This window comes from Schistocerca serialis, chromosome 4, assembly GCF_023864345.2.
Source record: "Schistocerca serialis cubense isolate TAMUIC-IGC-003099 chromosome 4, iqSchSeri2.2, whole genome shotgun sequence".
Classification (NCBI taxonomy): Eukaryota; Metazoa; Arthropoda; class Insecta; order Orthoptera; family Acrididae; genus Schistocerca; species Schistocerca serialis.
This window is the reverse complement of record NC_064641.1, coordinates 535,842,377-535,867,514: the sequence shown is the minus strand read 5'-3', so window position 1 is coordinate 535,867,514 and position 25,138 is coordinate 535,842,377. Positions and strand designations below refer to the sequence as shown.

The 25,138-nt window shown below is 42.4% G+C and overlaps 2 protein-coding genes across 2 annotated transcripts in view; one reads left to right on the top strand and one right to left on the bottom strand.

Moving 5' to 3' along the window:
* The window catches only part of LOC126475249 (chitobiosyldiphosphodolichol beta-mannosyltransferase), an 89,357-nt gene extending 83,330 nt beyond the window's left edge, over positions 1-6,027 (top strand). The window contains exons 5-6 of the mRNA XM_050102951.1: positions 5,499-5,613; positions 5,794-6,027. Of these exons, the coding sequence (XP_049958908.1) occupies positions 5,499-5,613; positions 5,794-6,007 (329 nt within the window). The 3' untranslated portion in view covers positions 6,008-6,027. The remainder of the gene's footprint in view (positions 1-5,498; positions 5,614-5,793) is intronic.
* On the bottom strand, positions 6,017-25,129 carry LOC126475250 (NHP2-like protein 1). Its single transcript, XM_050102952.1, has 4 exons — positions 24,979-25,129; positions 24,759-24,876; positions 9,282-9,419; positions 6,017-6,219 (listed from the first exon to the last, which is right to left on the bottom strand). The coding sequence occupies exons 1-4, from the start codon at positions 24,979-24,981 to the stop codon at positions 6,095-6,097; spliced, it is 384 nt and encodes a 127-aa protein (XP_049958909.1). The 5' UTR covers positions 24,982-25,129; the 3' UTR covers positions 6,017-6,094.
* Between the last annotated feature and the right edge of the window lie 9 nt (positions 25,130-25,138).

Genomic DNA, 25,138 nt, shown 5'->3' with positions numbered 1-25,138 from the left:
GCATACATTGCACCATTTAGATTGCCGTCGATAAAATGGGGGCCAATTATCCTTCCTCCCATAACACCGCACCATACATTAACCCGCCAAGGTTGCTGATGTTCCACTTGTCGCAGCCATCGTGGATTTTCTCTTGCCCAATAGTGCATATTATGCCGGTTTATGTTACCGCTGTTGGTGAATGACGCTTCGTCACTAAATAGAACGCGTGCAAAAAATCTGTCATCGCGTAATTTCTCCTGTGCCCAGTGGCAGAACTGTACATGATGTTCAAAGTCGTCGCCATGCAATTCCTGGCGCATAGAAATATGGTACAGGTGTAATCGATGTTGATGTAGCATTCTTAACACCGATGTTTTTGAGATTCCTAATTTTCGTGCAATTTGTCTGCTACTGATGTGCGCATTAGCCTCGACAGCAGCTAAAACACCTACTTGGGCATCATCATTTGTTGCAGGTTGTGGTTGACGTTTCGCATGTGGCTGAATACTTCCCGTTTCCTTAAATAACTTAACTATCTGGCGATTGGTCTGGGCACTTGGATGATGTCATCCAGGATACCGAGCAGCATACATAGGGCATTTTGATCACAGTAGCCATACATCAACACGATATCGACCTTTTTCGCAATTGGTAAATGGTCCATTTTAGCACGGGTAATGTATCACGAAGCAAATACCGTCCGCAGTGGCGGAATGTTACGTGATACCACGTACTTATACGTTTGTGACTATTACAGCGCCATCTATCACAAAGTGAAAAAAGTGCTCCAACTAAAACATTCATATTTCTTTACGTACTATACGAATATGTAATAAAAAATGGGGGTTTCTATTTAAAAAAAAAACGCATTTGATATCCGTTTGACAGGTGGCAGTGTCATCGAGCGGGCCAACCATAGCGCCATCTGGTTTCCCTCTTCACGCTAAACGAGTTTCGTTCTTTGTAGTTTTTCATTTGATGCTTATTTTGTGAGATATTTGGCCTGGTCACTATCAATGGACCACCCTGTATACATCTATATACATTCCATAAGTGTTTTCATTTGTGCTGATAGAGGCACGTGTGTTTAGCCTTTGTATGGGAGGGTGGTTTAGCTGTGCAAATTTTTTGTAACTCTCTCTGGACTGAAATACTGTATGTTTTGTTTTAAATAAAAAGAAATGGTTTACATTAATTTTTGGAATATTTTCTTTTGTACCTTTTTTGCTTTCTAACCCTGCAGCATGAGTATCATTTTTAATCATTGCTGCCACTATCACCCCCCCCCCCCCCCCCTCCTAATGGAACAGCTGTTAAATTTATGTTTTTTTGTCCAAAGTATTTCGCTTTTTTTAAAAATTTCTTTTCAGAATGTGTTGCTATTTCTGAGGTTGTCATTAGGGTGTGACCTAAGACCACAACTGTGTTTTCCCCCGAATATGTATCGAATTTTGCTTCTATAATGATGCGAGAATGTTACATTGTCTCTTGCTTCCAAACATGCCCGTTGCTCTCTTATTGGTTTTGTAGAACCACCTGATGCACCCCATTTCATTGTCTTCGTACGTTATGGTTAGTGTTGACGACATTGCATCAAGAAATACGTAAGTATGCCACTGGCCACTATCTAGACTTTTACTGTCTCCTGCAGAAATTAGTACTATTGTTGAGTATGGTACATGTCCCAGGAGAAAAGAAAAAAGCCAAAGTTGGATGGCAACATGACAAAATTTGCCACTTACTCCCCGCTCTGCAATCACCCTGGCTCTTGGCCAAACTGATGTCACTGTTCTTCTTCCAATCATTCTGTAGTGCTGAGCTTGAGGAACTGTGAAAAAACAGACTGCAAATCATGTTTAACAACAGCAACAACTAATAGATAAATGAAGATCACAATTAGAATGCAGTACCATTCTCGAACTTTCGCTTGTCCCACAATTTAGTGACATCTTTTAGCAGTCTCGTGATAACAATTGCAGCCTGTTTAATATGATTTGTTTCCTTCATCAGACATTTCATTTTCGATTAATTTTCCATCTTGTTTCAACTGAATGTCACTGTGTTCTAAAGCTAGTAACATTTCTACCTGGTGGTATTCTGATATGTGAATAGTGACCGAATTTCTCATTTGCAATCCACTACTTAGTAAATTATAAGAGTACCTTATAACTAAATAAAATACTGGTCTGGGTTCTGAATCAACTAACGTTTTTTGAAGGACATTTCCGTTCTTGAATGTTACCTTTTCTTAAAGAGCAACAAACATTGAATATGGTATCCATAGAGGTACGAGAAGGTTTATTGCAAACCTGTTCAAATACAACAGAAGTTAAGACGACGATAATTAACGCAATTTCCTCGTGTGTTTTACAAAACTGTCAAATTTTAATTACAGCAGCAGACTGTTGTAGTGGCTAGTTCATACACTGGTGTCCAAAATTAAAGCAATAAACGAAAATTTTGCAAGGCTACATTTATTTTGTCACAAAACCATGTAAACGTTTGATAGTAAAGTAGAAAAACAATATGAACAACTGCAACTTGCATAATGGTAGACAAAAATGTCCATTTTTCCAATGTAATGGATTTGCACAAACATTCCTGAAACTGGTTAATGTGACCACTTCCAGCACCAATACTGGCCTGACGACGACAGGGCATGCTGTGAGTGATGTCATCAGTTTTATGTTGAGACAATAACACCCATTCTCCCTGCAGAGCTGGCTCGCAGACCTTCGAGAGGGGTTGGTGGATGCTGACGTGATGCTAACTGTTTCCCTAGTGGACCCACATATGATCTATGGCGTTCAAATCGGGAGAACAAGCAGGCCACACCATCTTCTGTTTCCAGGAAAACAACAACCACCCATTCTCTAAGGGGTTGAGTGTTATTGTCCATGAATACAAAGTCTGAGCCCACACCACCTTGGAACAACCGCACATAAGGTCCCAAGATCTTGTCGCGATACCCAGCAACAGATAAGCCTTGCCGATTCACCTGTACAATTTCACGAATAGGGGTTTGATGGTCAACATAATCCCTGCTCACACCATTAAGGATTTTCCTCAATATCTGTCTCTTTTCCACAATGTTTGGGTCCCAAAATCATGTTCCTCCAGATGTAAATGCTTTGAGAATCGCTCTCCAGACCAAATCGGGACTCATCTGCAAAGAGAACATTGGTTCACCGTTCGACCGTCCAGATGGCACATTGACGACTTCACTCTAGACGTTCCCTTCTGTGAACATGCATCAGAGGTACACGTACAGAAGGTCTCCAACAAAGCCTTCTGTACATCGTTATTACAATACGAAATGTCCAGTGAATGCTGAGAGTTTAGAGCAAGTTGCAGTGCACTATTGAGGCAGTACCGTCGTGCCTTTATGGCCAATTAATTGTTCTCTTTTTGATATCACATGTCGATGGTCCTACCATGGTCTTTGGGGTACTGTTTCAGTCTCTCTACATTTTTGCCCCATCTGAGAAACTACAGAATGATTCACATTAATCTTCGGGCCCCATCAGTTTGTGACTGTCCTGCTACAATTCTTCTTATGGCTCTCCACTGCAGAGTGTCTGGTAGGGACCTTCTTTGTGCCATACTGACCAGCCTGTGACTGTATACACAGCTATTGTGGATGTGGCACACACTACAGCGTTTGATAGGTGCCCTGACATTATCGTTAACATGGTTATCCATTGACTGGAATGCCATATTCCATGTAGAAACACGATTGTACAGACATCAGTTGACATTTTATATGATTATACCATGACATGAATTAGACACAAGATGGGGAAATTGCAGTTTGTTGCTTTAATTTTGGACAACAGTGTAGTTTCTGGCGTGTGTCATGTGACTGCTAGTGTTGATCCTGTTGGAATGTGATCATCATTTGTTGAGCTCTACCCTTCCAAATTATTCAAAATAAATGTGCACCTGAACTCAGTACCCAAAGCTTCTTCTCTAAATTTAAGATGACCCCTACAAATACCATACACACAACCAAACGACATAAAAATGTTGACCTTGGCAGCAGTAGTTTAATCTGGGAGTATGACAACCCTGGTTTTATTATGACAAATTTGGGAAAAAATTTCTTATCCAGTAAATACAATAATTTATCTTGTGTTCAGTATGTATTACAGAAATATCAAAATCATTATGGATCTTAAATGCCTGAGATGCTCTGTACAAGGGGGGGGGGGGGGGGGGCGGCTTGTCATAAAAAATTTATTGATGACCCTTTTTACAAAATTACTTCAGTTACCTTCAAAATACTCTCCATTACATGCAGTGCACTTGTCAAGTCTCTTTTCCCACTGTTGGAAGAATGTTTGGAACTCTTCAAGTTTGATATTGTCCAGTGCCCTTTGCGAAACTGTTTTTACCGCCTCCACATCATCATAACACTCCCCTTTTAGAGTTTTTTTTCATTCGTGGAAATAGGAAAAAGTCGCAAAGGGCTAGGTCCAGCGAATACGGAGCATGGGGAATGACAGACCATCTCTGAGATGCCAAATAGTGGGTCACTCGTCAGGCCGTGTGTGCTGGAGCGTTGCCGTGATGCAGAAACCAGTCACCTGATCACCAAAGTTCTGGGCGTTTTCTCCTCTTGCAGACGCCTTAAAACATCCAAGTAAAAGTGCTGGTTAACAGTCTGGTCAGGGGGTACGAATTCCCGATGCACAATTCCACGAACATCAAAAAAGACAATGATCATCGTCTTCACATTTGACCTCACTTGCCTTGCAGTTTTTGCTCTGGCAGAGTTGGGAGTCCTCCACTGGCTTGACACTTGTTTAGTTTCTGGGTCATACCCGTAACACCAACTCTGATCCCCTGTAATGACTTTGTTCAAGAAGTTTGGATCACGTGCAATCTCTGTTTAAAGTCCAGACACACATTTATGCGGATGGTTCTTTGCTCCTGTGTGAGAAGGCACAAATTTAGCAGCAACACATCTCCTGCAAATCCCCACTCAAAATCTGCTGGCACGAGCTCCAACTGATTCCTATCTCTGGCGACTATCCTCGTTGATATTTTGGCGGACCTTTTCAGTGTTCTCATTTCGCGATGTTGAAGGGTGTCCAGAACGAGCTTGGTCTTCAGCACACATCTCACCACATTTAAAGCGCCCAAACCACTCAAAAACCTGTGTGCGGCTCGTAGCGTCATCCTGGAAAGCTTCCTGAAGCATTTGGTGTGTCTCCATTGCAGTTTTTTTAAGCAGGAAACAAAATTTCACACGCTCTCTTTGTTCTTTTAAAGTTGCCATAACGACTTTGCAAAGGTAACCCGCCAACAGTAAGAGAAACACAATACCACACTTGCACGTTTAGCTCTGCACAGCTGTTTCAGGAAGGTCTCTACTAACACCATCTAGCGTGAGAACCCTGCACTACATCTACAAGTGGCAGCGTCCTCGAAGTCTGGTTTCTTTTGGGTCCCCCCTCGTATGTTACTGAATTTACAATTCTGGTTAGATTGCCATAATACATTTTCTCTTTCAGCAAGTGCTGACCTTGGTGTATGTCTTCACACATCATCCAGTGGCTTGGATTTGCCAATGAAAGTAGTTGATATGTTTGGTTGCGGGCTTCCTGTTTGTGCCTACAGTTATGGCTGGTAAGCCTTTTTATATTTATTAAAAATGTATTATATTGTACTCAATTCTAAATCTGTGGAAGTAAAAACAATTTGATTAAGATAATATGGCATATAAATCTAACTGGAACCAACTGCAGACGATTAATTTTCATTTCATGGAAGTAATGTGATACTAATTAAATTTTTTATTCCTTTCAGCTTACATGAACTGGTAAAGCACAAAATTAATGGCTATGAATTTACAAACAGTTCTGAGCTCTCTGAACAATTGCAGACTTGGTTTTATCGTTTTCCAGAGAATGAGACACAACAAAGAATTGCCGAATCCTTTCGCTATGAATTGAGGAAATTTCAGCAACTGCGTTGGCACGAAAATTGGAAGTTTAATGTTATGCCCATTTTTACAAATTAAATAAATAACTTTCATATTTTTTTAAACTTTATTTATGAAACTAGATATAAAATGAATGTTTTGTAACAAAATTACATAAACATCTGTTCACACAAGGAGCCTTTCTATCTCCTGTTGGATAGCTTGGATTTGTGGTTTCAGCTGTGAGCCTTCATTAACAGTTACAGAGCACGCAACGACGGGACGTGACACACCACACGCTCTCCCCAGAGCTGCAACACAAAGAACACTTTTTAGGTGTTTTTGAGAAGATTACACTGACAGAATATGCTAGAAATGCATCAATCTGCACAAACGGGAAATACACTTGAAGTTATTGAGTAATTATGAATATTAACTGCATTTCACTGACAGTCTGATTCAGAACAAACAAACTTACTGGCAGTTGGGTAAAGGGTGTTCATGAAAAATGCAGGCTGCTAGAGGTTGTATGAAGTTTTGATATTGAACCCATGTCTGGAAATTTACTGTTTGGGTGTAACAAAGGATTATTTCATGGTGTACACACACACATACGGAACAAGTCCACCGCTCGTGATATTGCCGTAGCATTCTCACTTCCTGAGCATGGGGTCCTGGGTTCGATTCCCCAAGGGGGGTGGGGGGGTTCAGGGATTTTCGCCAGCCCTGAGATGACTGGGTGGTGGTGTGTTGTCTTCATTTTCATTCATTCCCATTATGGATGGAGAAAGGCAATGGCAAACCAACTCCATTAGGACCTTGCCTAGTACGGTGGTGCAAGTTACCCACACCGTTCCCTATGCTCTGTCAAGAAGCATAGGATTTCATTTCCATATGAGGACAAGGGGGGGAAAGTCTCTGATTTCCCAGTTAACAATACACCGAATATTAAGCTCTTCAGTGCAGTTTTCGAGACACAGATTTTCTGGTGCACTAACATCGTATTACCTCACGTTTGGCTCTTTATTACGGTATAATGCCACACACGCCAGAAGATAAAATGTGCACTTGAAATTTAGCAAACAATTCCAGAATTTGAAGTCACATGTCTGCGTGGAGTGAGATGTAGCAAGAACAGTACTGTACGTGCCAGATGGTAGAACACAGGGTTTCCGACTAGCCAACAACTTGCGAGTGACCGGGTAAGGTACTTTTTCCTTCACCCAGATCTCCTGGACAGCCCACTCATCAAGATGTATAGGACAATTATGGGAGGAGGCGGCATGGTCACCATTGCAGTTGATGCAGCGGGGAGATGGAGGTGGAGCGTTGAGCATCCCTACTATAGGTTACACATTTAGCTGTATGCAGACAGGACTCACGAGTGTGGTTGTAACAATGACACTGGTAGCAGCGCATCAGGTTTGGAATATACAGTTTGACTGTGATAACTTTATAACCTGCTTTGATCTTTTTGGAAGAACCACTATCAAAAGTGAGAAAGGGTGCTTGTGGCCACTAAGGAGGCATCACCTGATGGACAGCAATGACATCCTGATAAGAGAGGTATATTTAGATCTCTGCCTTGGTCAGCCCATCGAGCAGCCTGGTGTATATAATACCACAGGAAGAATGCAGTTTTCAACACGAACATGATAGCCAAGGGGAAGTGTAGTTCCAAGCAGTAGTTGTGCTTCAGAATCAAAAGTAGTCTCCGAAAGCAAAGTGCCATTGCGTGAACGAGAGCAGTTCACAGGGCCAGCAACTGCATCAGCATTTTTTCTGAATAATAAACGGACTTACTGTAGTGAAGGACTGACTCTTCAGTACATGAAGCAACGAGGAACTATGGTGCTGCTAGGAGGCTCTTTGAATCGTTAGCCTCATTCTGTTTACATTTCGTAGGTGCTGATTGTGAAGATGATTGGCTCACTGTGAGAAAACTCCCACAATTGCCAGCATCTCTGATATCACGCTCCTTCCAACTGGGGGCCTCCTTCACAAGGAGTGCACTCGCCTTAGGTGATTGTTCACACCTCAGGTCACACCACCCGAACACCTGAAACAATCTACAGTTTGGGAAGGTAGCAGCTCAGGCAAACAACCCGCCCCGGGCCTGGCCTGTACCACGAGTATCACGAACCCTACCTGTCAACCTGGGGCTGGGAATTATGCGTTACCCAATCACCTGTTAATAAGTCAGATGCGTGGGCTGGCCTTCAGGAGTGCACAGAGAGGAAGAAGAAAAAGAGGAACCTCAAACGCCGAAGTGGAGGAACAATAGGAGAAGATGGAATGAAGAACGAATAAAGGAACGGAAAATGATGGAGATTATTCCGATACTGACTACTGAGAATGCAGAACACATTTCCAGAAACAGCTCAGATATGTTCCCCAAAGGAGTGGAAAAAGAACAGCAAGTGGATAGACATGCAGCATGGAAAGGAAAAGATGCTGCAAAGGATGGGGCCCTGTGGTAGCCAGGCATGAACCCACCAAAGAGAGGTGAGCCTCGAGGGGGGAGGGGTGGGCATGATTATGCGAATGTATTTTAATTCACTACATAGCTTCCAGCCACAAATTAGTTTTGTTTTCATTTGATGTGAGAGCTGTGAACAAAGAAGAAACAGCAAAATAACTAAACATAAACATGGGAGACAGGCCCCTCCCTACTCCAACTCAAGACTGTTCTGCGCAGATTCGGCACGTCATAAATTTTTTTTAAGTAGCCAGAAGTGGGAAATGATACTGCTCATGGGCAACTCAACTGTGCATGTGCATGAGCCCACTGGCATCCGATCAAACAAACTTAATGTAAGCAGTTGTGATTTCATGCTCATCAGGAGCAGTTCGTTCTTGTGAAGTATTGTGTAGTCTTCATCCTAAAGCCTTCGACACATTTTGCTGTTGGCAGACACTTGTGTGCACTATGTTTGTTGTTGTAAATGGCACATTTCCTTTGCAACTTAAGTTTTATTTATTTTTTCTTTCCGTTGTTTTATTGCTGCAGTATTATTCTGCAGTAGTGGGACACAGTAAAATTCTTTGTTAGAGTATCAGTTCTTACCAGTCTGAATTACAAAAATCTAACTGAAAACGAAAACAATGAAAAATTCCCAGAATCCTAAGTTTTACTGGATGTCTCTGAATTACACACACACACACACACACACACACACACACACACACACACACACACCAAATTGGAAAGTGATCAGCACAAAGTCCACTCTACAACCTCTAGAAGCCTGTAATTTGGATTGTGAAACACCCTAAGTAAATAGAATTCCTCACACAAAGTGAAGTCAATATATTTTAAAGGTATATGAATTTATTGCAAATTTAGTTGATACGAGTAAGAAATTAACTTTACCTTGCTTCGAGCGCACAAACACGTAAGGAACATTTTTGTCTTCACATAAAAGAGGTAGATGAAGCAGAATTTCTAATGGTTCTGCATCTGCAGCCATTACTATAAATTCTGACAGCCCACGATTCAGAGTTTTTGTAGCTGGAACATTAAAATTAAATTAAGACAACATATAGGAATAAAAACAGATGTTACACCTACAAAGATTGAATATATGTATTGTGATAAGGGTGTCTTATGTTAAAAATAAGCATGAATGCAAGTTAAACTCTGCTGCAGTGTCAATTTTGGTGTACATTTCCTTGAATCACCCAAGTCTAACAGACCTTCAAGCCAACTTAGATTTTGAAACATAGCTAAGTGGAATATATCCATTTGTTCTGCCATCACTTCCAAACTGTATAAATGCTATTTTCTTCCTTTTTGCAATTTACTTTTAAGGAATAATTACCTTGAGTCAGAATTACATCACAGGCTATTTTTCTGAATTATTGTGTTTAATTTTAATGAAACTTAAATGTTACACAATAAGCTGACATTTAACATTTCATTTCATAATTCCCTGGGCACTAAATACTTCAAATCAGCTAAACCTTTTGGAGGAATGTTGCACCATACTTATTTAAGGCTTAGTCAAAAACAATGGGTAGCAGCTGCAACACACTGCAGTCTGTTAGGCATACTACGGCATTGTCAAACACAAGAGAGAGGGGCATCTGCACTAGACCAGTCTTATGTGGCTGGCCACTTGCCATTTGTTACAGAGACTGCTTGGCAAGTGTGAGAAATGTGAAAAGAAACCGCAGGTATAATTGCTTTGTAGTGTGTCACTTTTTATACTTCAATTGATATTATTATATGCTTCCATGAAACTTTGAGCGAACAACTCTATCATGGTTAAACCTATGTTTAGACAAATTAATACAATTATCATTGCCCACTCTGAGTTTAAAAAGTACAAAGTAACATCATCATAAAAATTGTGAGATTTAATTATGAAGAAAAGTGCTTGAATTCTGTTCCAAGAAGTAGGACCCGATTAATTTTGTAAATGATGCAAGGCATAGAGTGCTCTGATGGTCTACTTAACTCGCAGAGTGTTGATGTAGTTCAGGTCAGAGGTAGTTCTGTGATGCTTTGAGGGGTGTTTTCATATTAAAACCTGGACCAAGTCATTCAACTCATTCAAGGTACCAAGAACAGGAAACAGGGTGTTTACTTCAAAACTTATCGTGTTGTGTCTTCTTCTATATCTTCGTGGTGAGTATGCTGTGGACACTTCTGTCTTATGAGGTAACAGTCGTGTTCAAAGGGCTGCAACGCTTGGTTTGATTAACATCTTAACACCTATGGCACGCCAACTAGCTGGCTACATCGCCGAACCTTAATCCCACAAAAAATGCCTGGGACTATTTGGAATGGGTGAAACTTAGCAGTCAATGCCCCAAAAATTTAGTAGTTCTGTGGGATGTAATCAAGAAGTGGCTTCAACTGGCTCCAGCATACCTTCTTCATCAAACTAAGCCAGTTATCAAGAGTTGACATAGTGGATATTTAGAAAATCCTGGACATTGTTCTGCATTCTTTGTTATCAACCTCCATCTGAGGGATTCAGAAGTTTTCAACATATCTATGCACACTACTATTCCACTGATCGTTTTTTTCTTGGAAAAAGAAAGTTCCATTAACTTTGCTGTTGCTCAATGCACAAAACACATTCAATTTTCTGCTGTCACATTTTTGTTCCAGGGATTTTCGTGGATTTTCACCGCCCCAAATTCTACAGTTGTGTATATTAACATAACCACTTGAGTGAGCAGAAAGGAAAGGGAAATGGAGAGAGGGCAGGTAGGGGGAAAGGGGGGGACAACAAGGAAATGGATCCACAGGGTGCATGATGGATGAAGACTACTTTGAAATTTGGGTGGGCAGCAGAACACTATTTTGGCCGATACTGATAGGATGTCGGGTAGGCTACCCTCATCTCACGTCATGACGAGAAGTCTAAGCTTTAGTGAATGATGTGTTTAAGCTTTTCAAGACCAGAGTGATTGATTGAGGAGTCAAACTACAAAGCTAAACACACACACACACACACACACACACACACACAGTAGAAGGTATAAAAGGGAGGGTCAAATCTAAAAGCTGGAAAAACATGGGGGGAAAAAGGAGCTGTCTGTGCACGGGGGAGCGGCCATGGGTCCCAGACTCAAAAAAACACAAAGAGGCTCCCAACCACAACAACCCAGCCCTTGCTCCAGAAGGAAAGCAAAACCTTATAACTGAAAATAAAAACCACTTTCACTAAGGAATCTGAGTATCAGTTCGACAATCTGTGAATCGTCAGCTCATATTAAAGACAAGGAATTTGGAAGGCTATATTTAGTACGAAGGCCCAAAAGGAGGGGACAGTCTACCAATATATGCCATACTGTCAATCTGGCTCCAGAACCAAACTGAGGGGGTGGCTTGTTATGCAAGAGAAAACAATGGAGAGCCTAGTATGACCATTGCGTAGATGGCATGAGACAGTGGACTCCTCCTGAGAGGAGTGGAAGGAAGAGTGCCAAACTTCAGTAGTCTCCTTGATTGTGTTGAATTTATTATTGAGAGCAGCAGCACACCAGATATCATTCCACTTTTGAACAAAAAGAGGTCTTATGTGAATCCGCATACCTGGACCTGGAATCATGAAAGACAATAGGGCTAAGTATCTGCCCACCTAGCCAAACAGCCAGCCAGTTAATTCCCTGGGATGCTCACATGACTTGGGACCCAGAGAAAGACAACTCAGTAGGTAGGCGGCACAGCCAAGGGGAGAGAGAAGGTCATGGATAGCAGTGACCAAAGTGTGACGAGATTAGCATCAGTCAATAGCCTGCAAGCTGCTCATTGAGTTGGTAAATATTAAAACACTATGGAGGGCCCTGTGAATGGCTAGCAGTTCTGCTGTGGACACTCCACAGTCCCAGCAGTAAATGGTGTTGCATGCCAATAGCAGATATAGAAGCATACCCCACCTATCTGTCAAAAAACCATCAGTGCAGAAGATGGTAGCACCTTTTAACTATTCAAGGATGGAACGTACAGGACATTGGAATAACTTAGTGACAACAGAGACCTTATGACCCTGGAATAGATCAGTCCTAATCTATGGTTGAGGTACCACAGGACACTTCCCAGAGAGTGGAGATACTGACAGATGAAAGTGAGAGACATTCCAACCAGCAAATCCACTCGAGGGTGGGTATCAGGAGGGAGACCTCCCTCATTTGCAAACACGGTGGGGTACACGGGATGGTCAGGTAATTATTGAATGGCGATTGCGCAAGAAACCAGGAGTTGACTCTTTCGTATTTGTTAAGGGGAATCCCTGCTTCTGCGAGGAGGCTGTTGCAGGACTAGTGTGAAAGGCACCAATAGCCAGATGCACCGCATAATAATGAACAAGGTCAGGTAGTTTCAGAGTGGAAAGAGCTGCTGAGCCATAATCCTGACAGCCATGATCTAGTCTGGACAAAACCAGAGCACAGTAAGATGGAGAAGAGCTGCACAGTCTGCACCCCAACACTTGTGGGCCTAGACACCGAGAGCATTAAGATTCCACAAGCATTTAGTCTTCCAGTGGCAAATATGGGGCAGCCATGTCAACTTTTTATCAAAAAGAAGGCCCAAGAAATGGGACAGTGCAACAACATCTAGGCACTGGTCACCTAAATAAAGTTCGGGATCGGTGTGTACTGTAGGTCTAAGGCAAAAATGCATAACCCATGTTTTGGAGGGAGAAAACTGGAAGCAATGGAAAAGGGCCCATCCATGTGAAAGAGCCCATCAGATGGTGCCTGGGATGTGGCATCTAGCGGATGCTACAGAGTGGAAGCTGCACCAGATGCAAAAATTGTCAACAGACAACACCGAGGTAACCAGAGGCCCAACAGAAGGCACAAGCTCATTGATGGTGGTGATGAGCGTGACACTTAACACAGAACTGTTTGGGATACCATTCTCCAGGATCTTAGAGGTGCTGAAAGAGGTGCCAACTTGAACCCAGAAGAGCTGATAGGATAAAAACTTTTGCATAAAAATCTGAAGGGTGCCACAAAAGCCCTGGTCATCGAGGGTAACTAAAATGTGATGGTGTCAAGCCATGTCGTAAGCTTTATGTAAGTCAAAGAAGATTGTGACAAGCTGCCGGTAGTTAGTAAAAGCCAGTTGGATTGCCAATCTGAGTAAGTGGTCAGCTGTAGATCATCCTTCCTGGAAGCCACACTGATACAAGGACAAAAATGGATGTTGAAACAGAGAAAAGTTTCTTCAACTTCTTGTTTTTTATTGGGAAAGGTAATAGGATATGAAGAAGATGCTGATGCTGAAGCAAAGTGTGTCACGAGATGTTCTGCAAGGACCGATGGATCAGTACACAGAGCACCCTGGAAAGCTAATTGTCACTGGCAGCCCAGAAGGCTACAGAGCTCGGACCAAACCTGTGATGAAGAGGCATCCCCAGTGAGGAAACAGCACTCCCAGCATTCCTTTTTACTCTGATTAATAAAGTAATGAGCCTTAACACAGAGGTGTTGAAGAGGGTCTGTGAAGGGTGTCATTTAAATCACCGCAGCACCTGTCGGCAGCTCTGGATAGTGACTGCTACCTCCTTGGACCCCAAGGTACTGGTCGACGATGAGGGCAACCTGTGGATAGGGGGATAGCAGTGCCAGCAGCATGAAGGATAACGTCAGATATGCCTTGCACTATCACATCAATGCAATCCGAAAGAGAGGCGTCAAAGTGCACGGAAGATGAATATAGAGACCAACTGGCTCTGCAGAATGCCCAAAGTGGGGGCCTGTCTGTCTGGCAGTGGCAGGGGAATGGTAGAATCACCGGAAAGTGGTCACTGTCACAAAGACCATCATGGGATGACCAATGCAGAGAAGCCATGAGAGCAGGGGAAAAGATCTTGAGATTGATAACAGAAATGGTGCCATGTGTGGCACTGAAGTGGGTAAGGAGCAGTAACTGAGGAGACATAAATTAAAGTCTGTAATAAGTTGGTCAACTAGAAGCCCCCCATCAGTTACAGTGGCACTCCCCACCTACGAGGTGGTGTGCACTGAAAACCCTGAGGAGAAGATATAGGGGCATGAGTTACTGTATTACGCCAACAGCCTTGCTGCAGTGGGAACATCAGTTCTCGTCACATCATCGAAGTTAGCGCTGCCAGGTTGAGCTAGCACTTGGATGGGTGACCATCCAGTCTGCCGAACGCTGTTGGCAAGTGGGGTGCACTCAGCCCTTGTCAGGCAAACTGAAGAGCTACTCGATTGAGAAATAGCTGCTCTGGTCTCTGAAATTGACATATGGCTGGGAGAGCAGTGTGGTGACCACATGTCCCTCCATATCCGCATCCAGTGACGCCTATGAGCTGAGGATGACAACAACCAGTCGGCACCGTTGGGCCTTCACGGCCTGTTCGGTGTGTTTTAATTACTGTACTACGGTATGCAGTGCAATGTACGGAAGTGGCCTACCCGAAGGGAGGTAGATATTTAAAATTGTGATTGCTTGAGTTGTTCGCACTCATACCACTATTGCTACCAGGTTGGTACACGGGGATGCAGTTACTAATGACTGGTGTGACCCATTAAAGTGTAGATCCCTCCAGATGCTATCCCAGGGCCGGCACAGTTCCGACAGAACACTTGATAACCACAAGATGTTTGAGGGTGATCACCACAGAAGTACTTTTCTTTAAGAGCAAGACAAAATGCAAAATAAAAGGAAACAAGGTTTCGTGATTTCAGTACACGACTGGATTTTCATGTGGTGAGAATCCATGTTAGACACAAAGAAGCCGAGGGACGGTCATGTCACTCTGGCAGTGTGTGTCACTGAGGAAGATGGGGTCACTTCCATAAATAAGATGTCAGACTAAGGTTGTGAGGGGGAGGGTCTTCTTCTGGGACATATCTTTCATCATCTTCTCTTTTGGAGGATGAGGGGGGCAGGGTGCAGAGGGGCAGCAGGCTTCTGCAAGAACCGGGACCAAAAGAGAGCAAGCGACCTTGAAACGCATAGATGGTGTGTCTCATGGCCGAGTTGTGGTGGCAGGCTTCCAGTACCGGTGGGTGCCTAAGTAGGAAGGCAGCAGCAAAAGTTGAAGAAATTGACACTGGGTGGAGTCTGCCATTTTTGATGAGCCTTAGCGTAAGAAAGGTGACGCAGGGAATTTTACTCTTGCATCTTCTTCTCTCTCTTTTAAGCTGGGCAATCTGGCGAGTGTGGAGAATGGCGGTCATGACTATTCAGACATGGGTGGTGGGACACAGGGGCTTTCCTCATGGAGTGGGTATCCACAGGGTCCACCATTCAGCGGGAAGACAAACACCCAAAATGCGAGCACTGAAAACACCTCATGGATGACGAGACATACAGCTTTATGCCATATCGATAACACACAATCTTGACCTTCTATGGGAGGGTATATCCCTCTTAAGACGCGTAAGGGCACCATTACTGGTGTGATTGTCTTTTTATGACTCTTCTGCACATGTCGAACAAAGTGAACACCATGTTGTCCCAGATTATATTAGAGTTCCTCATCAGTTTGTAGCAAGAGGTCCCAATGAAAAATCACTCCCTAGATTACATTCAATGGCTGGTGAGAGGTAAGAGACACCAGGATGTCACTAAGGCAATCACAAGGATGAAGAGCTGCAGACTGGACAGCATAAGAAGCTTTGATCAGCAGCGAGTCCAACTGCAGCTTACTGGGACTCCACTTCGCCAAACTTACCCTGAATATTCTCCACAGAAAATGGCTTTTTGGCAGTGAATGTGTTCCTGTCAGCCCTAGTACAGACCAGGTACAGGGGAAGTGTTTCATTCCGAGATGGCAAGACTGGTCCTCCTCCCACGGTGCAGCCAGGCAAGGGAAGCCTGCAGGGTCATACAAAGCAGCAGTCAATGAATGTTTACCACTCACAGATGGCTGTTTGCAAACAGACAGATTTTTCTGCAGCTTGATATGCTTCATGCGCCAAGCATCCACCCTGATACCACCCATTCTGATCATGCTTTCTCCCCATGTGCATACCAGCCACAGTAAGGGCTGCCTATCACGGCGGTCATTGCCGGGAGTTCTGATGCTCAAGGATGACAAGCAGCCACTCCTTGGCATACAAGGCGAGGCAACTGCGCAGGTATCAGTAGTGTAATCACTGTTGTCAGGGGGATCAGCCAGATGGTTACTTAACAGGCCCACCAGATGGACTGGCTGCACGTACTGGTGACCTAATGGGGTGCTATGGTGCGGAAGGAAGGGGAAAGGCAGGAGGAGTCCACACTGTAGATGCTAGGGAGGGAGTTATTTCTCAAATAGTTCATACTAAAGACAGAAAATTTATAAGTAGACGTCAAATCCCAAGGGGGGACCAAAACGCCAAAAAGGATGAAAGAACAGGCAAGAGAAACAAACTTGCAAGGAATACAGGGAGTCAGGTGGACAGCCAGGTTGACCTAAATCAGAACACAGAGAAGGGAAGAAGGGGGCAGCGGGGAAGCAGCAAGGATGGGGAGGGAGGAGCACGGTGAATGAAATACAGCCAGGGATGGACAAATGGGCTACAACAGCTCAGGGCCCCATGTGCACTCAAAAAAGAACCTTGAGCCCCTGGGGGAAAGCCAGGGTGAGGCTGAGTGATCAGAGGAGTACTGAACAATGGCTTGTTAACTGGTAACAGTGGTAAGGGAAATATGTTAATGGATGACCTGGACAGGGTATTATCTGTCAAAGACTCTAGTAAGGTTATTGGTGTACTCCATCTACTACTGCTTTCTAGAAGTGGCGAGGCTGTGAAGAAGAGACTTTCACATGAAATGGGTGACATCTGTCAAAATGGAGATACTGCTGGTGCTTGGTACACTATTATGAACAGACATATCTATCAAGCCATCTGAGACGTGGAGATTGAAATGTAGTAAGGTTGTCTGTTGGAACTAAGAAAGACTAGGTGAAACAGATTTGAGAGCAGAGGTTGAGGTTATTGAGAAAAGAACAAATGTTGCCCCTCTCATGAGTCCAGATCATAAAAATGTCATCAGTGACTATCAAGCAGACTTATTTTTATTATGTGTTTAGCTATTTTTTCAGTCAACCTTTTGGTCTCCCAGACATTAACCACAAATCCCTCCCCATTCTACCTCTGCTAATTTCAAAAACTCCACTCTGCCTGGGTGGAACTCCAATCACACATCCTCTTTCTGAAATACTGTCTGGCACATGATATCCCAACATTAAAATTGGCATCCCTGGCTGTCACCCATCCTACCACAAGGACCTTCACTTCTTCCAATTCCTTCAGTCCCTCACACTTACCTATCTGTTGCTTCATAATCATACAGTCTAAGATCAAACCACACTTTATGGCCTCTACTCCTTTCACAAAATCCTATTACTCTGACCACAGAGTCCTTCATTCTATTACTGTGAAAGAGACTCTTGCCTTTCAACGATTGCAACAGATTTCCCAGCACCATCTGAAATAGGTGTCCCAGTTACTCCTGTTCAATGTCTGGCTGAGATTACCTGCAGCTGATGTGCTCCACTTTAACCCATGCACAAGTCACAGTACTTTCTAAAGGTCTGACCTTTAGAGGAAAACCAAAGTTCAACCTTGCTGGATTGTGAAGGTGGTCTGTCCTTTACCTGCAGTCTACAGTAAATACATTTCTTCGCCACACACCCCAATGATAACAGCCAACCAAAACCCCACACAGAACCTGGTTTAGGAAAGTTCCCATCTCCTTCCCCTCCACGTAAGTCATCTCAGTACTCTTTCAGGAATTCCTCACCTCTAACCTGGCCTCAGCTTCCTTTCGTAAGTACCTCCCCAGTGAATCCAACATCATTCCTATGAAACACATTGCTATGGGTGACCTGGAAACAAGTCCAAACCTTATACTTTCCACAGACAAAGGCTCCACTACAGTGATCATTAATCTTAGTAACATGTGGCTGGAGGTCTGAAAACTTTCTGGACACCTCTGCTTACAAAAATGACAATGATCCCCTTACAGAAGTCCAGGATCTCCAGCAACTTCTAAATGCCTTAGGCTCATCCCAAAACCACACACACACACACACACACACACACACACACACACACACCTTTTCCTACTCTCCAAACAGCACCCTACTGCTCACTCCTTTGATGCTGCTTACAATGCTCTCGCAGAACAAACCTATGGCTTTGTTGACCTAAACTTCCAAACTATTTTCCATAACCTCATTGTTCCTGTCCACTACCACCACACTCCCTGTTCGCTGTGGAAGTGACATCCTGGTACATGGCCTTGTGGCCATGAAAACTACCTTCCCTAATGTCACCCCGACACTAAAACTACCACCTCTTTCCTAATGTTCCTAGCCAACCACATCCTGGTCCACAATGATTTCAATTTCAAATGCCAAATCTTTAAACAAATCCGTGATACTGCTATGGGACTCACATAGCAGCATACCATGCCAACCTATATATGGGCCACCTGGAGAATATTTTCCTAAAATGCCTCGCCTTGTTCAAATTCATTTATGATATTTTCATGATCTGGACTCAAAGCAGTGACAATATTTGCTCTTTCCTTCATAACCTCTACATCTACTCCCGTATCTGCTTCATGGTCCGCTTTCTTAGATGTCTATCTCCACCTATTAGATGGCTACATAAATACATCAATTCACATCAAGTGCAACAACATTACCTACACTTTGACAGCTGTCAGCAGTTCCCAGTCATAAAGCCGCCTGTACCGCCTTACCACATGTGGACACTGTACCTGCTATAGAAAGCAGGAGTTGTCGAAATATACCAATAACTTTACCAGAGCTTTACTGACTGACAATATCCTATCCAGGTAATCCATAAACAGATTTACCTTGCCCCGTCCTTCGATACCAGTAAACCTATTAACCAGCCACCAAACAACACACTGATCACTCAGTTTCAGCCTGGCCTTGGAAAGCTCAACCTCATCCTATACTATGGATCTAACTCTCGACATTCCCAGATATCAGGGATATCCCACCCAATATTACATATGTCACCCTAAGGAATGTTCCGCTGCCCTCCCAACATACATAATGTCCTTGCCCATCCCTATTCCATCTCTGCACCATGGGCCTGTCCATTACACCTACACATCACCTCCTACTGCAATCCAGTCACAGGTATTTCCTACCCAATGGAAGGCAGGGCCATGTGTGAAAGCAAGATGTTACACAGTGTATCCCTGGAAGAATGGTCAGTTTGTATTAAGGTATATCATACGAAGTTACAGTGAAGGAAAAAGTCTAATAAAAATTGGCTCTAAAATGCATACCTTAAAAGCTATGTGCAATTGTATATCTTTGCTACTGTGAAAAAGACCTCTTCTACCGAAGAAATGTTCATAGCTTTTAAGATATGCACTTTAGAGTCCCTGTTTATGAGACAATTTTGATTTGAGTGAACATTCCTGTCATATCCCCGCATATTTACCATTCCTTCTGGAACACCCTATATACCAGCTATGCTGCAATTACTGTGCAGCCTTCTCTATGAACATGTGTGTAACCAACTATCTACTCTCATGAATGACCACCGCCAAACTGCAGACTTTACCATCCAATTAGTGAACATCCCATGCACAACACCACAAATGACTTAACAGCTACATTGTGTGAGTCATTTGGATACTCTATTCCAGCATTAGTTTTTCTAGACTTTGCAGGTGGGAGTTATCTCTCCAGCATATCCCCTGCTCTCACAAACACCCTGGCCTAATCCTCTGCTAACCAGTTTTCCACTGCCTCACCTTACTTCTCCTTTCCCTCTTTTATACACAACACACCTTCCCCACCCAGCTTGTGTACTGGCTTCTTCCACCTCCCTACATTTACATTCTCCCTCTCTGCCCCTCCCCCCTTTCCATTTACCCCTGTTACTCCCTTTCCTTCTTGCCCCCCCCCCCCCAATCTTCATCACCAGCTTCCCCTCCTTTCCTCCTCTCTCCCTATCCTCCGAATTCCTTTCATATTGTTGTGCAGCCATTGAGTCATCTGCCAAAAAAGTAGCCTCACAGTACCCTGCTACACCCTCTTCTTGTCTTGTGAGACTTTCCCTGTCCTCCCTCTACCTGTCCAAACAACTGCTCAACAAACTATCATCAATAGGCAGTCTTACCACGAATGTTTGCATTTGAGTGCATGTGCGGTTGTGTGTTATTTTTACACTTTCTAAATAGAAACATTTCAATTTTAGTTCTTTTTGGGATCTCTTTCATGGAATATTTCTGCTTTGCACACACTGCAATTTGATGTTAAGGACTTGCAAGCAATTTGGTTTACTTGTCCACCGAGTGCTTTGCTTTATCACCACATATGCAGCAATGCTGCTTTGCCTATTGAGGTTACACTCTGAAGCCCTATCAGCTTTGACAAGCTCAGACCACTATCGAGGAGAAGATTTGGTTTTACAATTATTAGCTACTTGAAAGGCTAGTAAAAGTAATTATGATGTACACTGGCTTTTCTGTTGCACACTGTTGTTTTAAATCGTTTGCGCGATGAATGATGTGAAGCAAACGCGACATCCTGAGCCTGATGTATGCTGCCAGTCACACTGCTCATTCATGATTTCTTATGCAACATAAATGAAGGTAGTGGTATTTAACTTAATTTGCTAAACTATTAAATCCCAATCTAATCACAATCTAGGAAATATTGATATTCAGTAAATTATCTGTGACAACCAGGATTATAAGATTAAGCATTTCTCATTGGTTACGGTATATTATCACCTGACTGGCTATGCACAACAATAAATTGTCAACAGGAACATGAAACGAGCACCGGTACACTATAACTGGACTTTAGCCTCAAAGGTCTATCCAGCCCCAGAAATTGTGGTAGTACTGTGATGGGTTAACGCTCTTCCCATTAGAATGCTCAGTCAGTGTATGGAAATTCTCCCACCATCAACCTTACTTCTTCCAATGAAACATATTTTTCAATATTTACACCACGAGCTCTTCTCTTATGAAATACTTGCCACTTGATTTACAAGAAGAGCTAATGTTCTAGCTCCACAAAGAAAAATTTTTCTTATAAAATGGCTCAACATTGTGTCTGCATCACCTACATGATGCTCGTGGACTTAAGTCGACAGACCTTGAATTAGGTTCTTTGTGTTATTCTTGGAATCACTCCATAAACAAGACTGGGTTTGCATGGGGAATATTCAATATGGTTTGAGGTACAGGAATAAGACATCTGCTTCAGTGCTAAGATCACTTTCATCATTAGTAACCCTAGCAACACAACAAATTTTCAATACTGTGTATTACCAATGGGGAGGTACTTTATGACCATAAAAAATACTCTAATTTCTTGTTGACTTTTGTTAACAACATACTTTTTAAGGAGATACAGATGTGTGAGTAGGGTCCAGAACCTGAAAATATATTTTGTACCTACTACCAAACGGGGTCAATTAAGCTGAAATTTTTGGATTAGGTTTAACTGAAAAACTTAACCCTACAGAATTAATTAAAAACTTTTCAAAATTTTAAAATATAAAGTAATTGACAGTTACAGTATTTACAAAAGGTAAAAGGAGATGGACACAAAGTACACTCCCTGCTCCTCCCTCTGGTGGTATTCCTAGAGTTAAAAGTCACAACATTTTTCTTGATAGAACTGACTTTGACAGAGGTCTTGGACTAGATGTCCACCTCTGTAGCTAAGTGGTCAGTGTGACTGCTACATGGAGGACCCGGGTTCAATTCCCATTACTGCCACTGATTTTTCCTGGTGGGGGAAAAAAAAACAGGGCCACTCAGCTTCATGATGCCAACTGAGGAGTTACTTGAATGGCAATTAGTGGTTCAAAGGTCTGGGAAATGGACAATGGCTGGAAGTGTGGTCCACTGACCCCATTACCCTTACACTGCATCCAAATGACACTGAGCCAATTGGTGCTGAGTAGTGCACAGTGAGCACATGCCCCTTCTGACCATTTGGTTGCAGTGTGCGAAGAGAGAGGGGAAATATTCTTGGCATAAGTTGCCGAAGAGTCCTGAGACTACCTTGCCTAGTGACACAGCTGCCTGCGCGGCTTGCAAGAGCCAAGTGAATATACATAGACTGCAGGTAGTAGTATGTGTAGGCTCCATCTTCACCTGTAGAACCCGTGCTGCCTTGTGACATAGCTAATCACCATGTTTCCTTAACCATATGGAATGGGACTGCTGTTTGGTTGCACTCACCATATTGAAATTTGTGAAACATATAGTGGAAATCTATTCTCTCTTTTGTCTCTAGGGGAAGAGAGATCTGAATCGCAGAGCAAAGCACTGCAGGGCTTCAAAATGGATGTTGTGAATTCCAAACCAGCTGTCTGGTCATAGCTTCACAAGCATATATAAGCTCTGAGTTTATTATTCAGTCTTTTGTTTCTTTCTTACACTCCAGCCACACCTCTCATTACTGGTGTGCTCCTGGGTATGCAGTCGAGTTGCTTCCATTTTTGCACAATATTTTGATCAACCCAGTCTTCCGCACATGCTAGAGTTTTCCTGTTATTTGTACTTAATGCCTGGACTTTAATTAGACTAAACTATTGCTGGTCCCACACTGCTGTTTATATCTAAATGAGAGTTCAACTCCTGATGCTCACTATGTCTTGATGCTTTTGTTTCTCAGGTCCTGCACCCATACCTGAAACACACATTCTCTCAGTACCGCCTATCTCTCTTGAATGAGATGGCCAGCAAAATCTCAATAAATTTTGTGCTGGACCTTAAGTGCACAGGACGCATGTTTTCATGGAAGTCTGCCAATCTATCCACATATTGGAAAGTAGTGGATAGATAAGCAGTTCTTGGTTTCTTTTTTTACCTCTTTCCCAGATGTTCTCAGCACCCATTCCTCCAGAACTCCATTTTTAAGTGTGTTACTTCTGCAGTGAGGCTCTTCTCTTAACCAAGGGACTCAGCAATTTCACATTTACAGATTATTCTTAATTGTGTAAGATGAAACAACGAATAACAGTTTCATTATTTCTGCAAATAAAATATCAACCTGCATGAATATTTACAGCACTGTCCCTGAATATATGAGCATCACACAATAATATTCAGAAACCAATGTTCGCAGAAACTTCACGAACAAATGGGAATAATGTGGAGGCTTTTTCCATGTATTATTTTTACACCCCAGTCCTATATCTCCTTCAGTTTTCTATAGGTATAAAGATGATAGATGTAGGATCTTTTCCTTCATATATTTTACGTACCAGTTTATTAGCAGTCACAACCATGAAACAACTTATGCACGTACCTATTAAGAAGACACAAATGACAAAAATAATTAAATTGTGTAACAGTTAAAATGAGCATGGTTATGTGCTAGACATGTATTATAGTGTGAAAGAACATTGTTCTTTCTGGGGCGTATGGATACTACATAATTGTAGCTTTTGACCTTAAATTTTATTATAAAAGTACATCAACCAAAACCTAACACCAGAAAATTCGATATTCAAAAAAAGCAAAATGACATTCTGCAAAAGCTGATTTGCATTAGGTAGACACATTCTTTGTGTCTATGTTTAATTTCAAATTAGAGACTGTTTACGGCACTTATTGCAGTTTAGGGGGTCTATGCGCTGATCACTAGAAAAGTACCTATTTTTGAAGGAAACGCTTATTTCTGAAGGTATAAGCATATATATGCACGGAATACCAAAAAAAATTTTTATTTCAAAAATTGTGTGTTACAGTCATATCTGATGCGTTCGTCACCAAAAAAGTACTTATTTTCATATGGATAAAAAAAAAAGATCAATTAACTGTCAAAATTTTTTTTTTTATAAAAAATACTGTATTGCATATGTATGCACGGAATTTCAAAAACTTTTTGTTTTGCAAAAAAGATGGAATAACAAAATTTTCTCAAAAAATCTTATTTGTTTATTTTGCACAGATATAAACATTAGAGCTCGAATCACAGATTAGATAAAAACAGCTACCTCAAGTTAATTTGCAGCATTACGACAGACTTTTCGACCATCTCAAAATTGTGGAATGGATCTTCCCCAACACGTTGACGCCAGAAAAATTTCCGCCAGGTGTTATTCAGCATAGCACGCTGAATTCCGAAACGCCTTTTGTCCTTTTTTTTACCTTTAGTTTTTTGCCAGACTGACTCACGTGATTTGTGGTTGTGCTTATATCTTCACAAATACAACTTTCCTTCAAATATAGATACTTTTCTCGTGATCAGCGCATGTTCCCCCTATGTGTAGCGCGTGAGGATACACGTGCAACTCTAATATAGTCTGTTGCTATTTGAACCAAATGTGTTTACACTTGTGGAGCACTAAAATTTGCCAGTGACTTACGACTTGATAACATCAATCAGAGTTGGGATTTGCTTACCTTCATTAGCGCCTTTTCTTAACTGTTTATAATTCATGGCTTGTTGCACTAAATTAAGGATCTTCGTTGTGAGTGTGGCATCTGCCAAAGGGTACGCCTTTGGATTAACCTCCTCGACCTAAAAAAAGTATTCAAGTAAATAAACACTGTAATGCGTCTTTTAAAGGGGGAAAGAAACACGTGCTTCTTTCATTACGATACTATAATAATCATGCTTTACCATTTCTGCAGCTTTGGTGGTTCGGAATGAGAGACTTGGAATTACCTCTCCGCGAATATTTTCGCTTCACTGAGGATTTACACTTCACACTGCTTTAATTTCACTCTTCCCAACCACGCTCACGTTCCGCGTCGAATACAAACTACTTCAATGAGGCTCC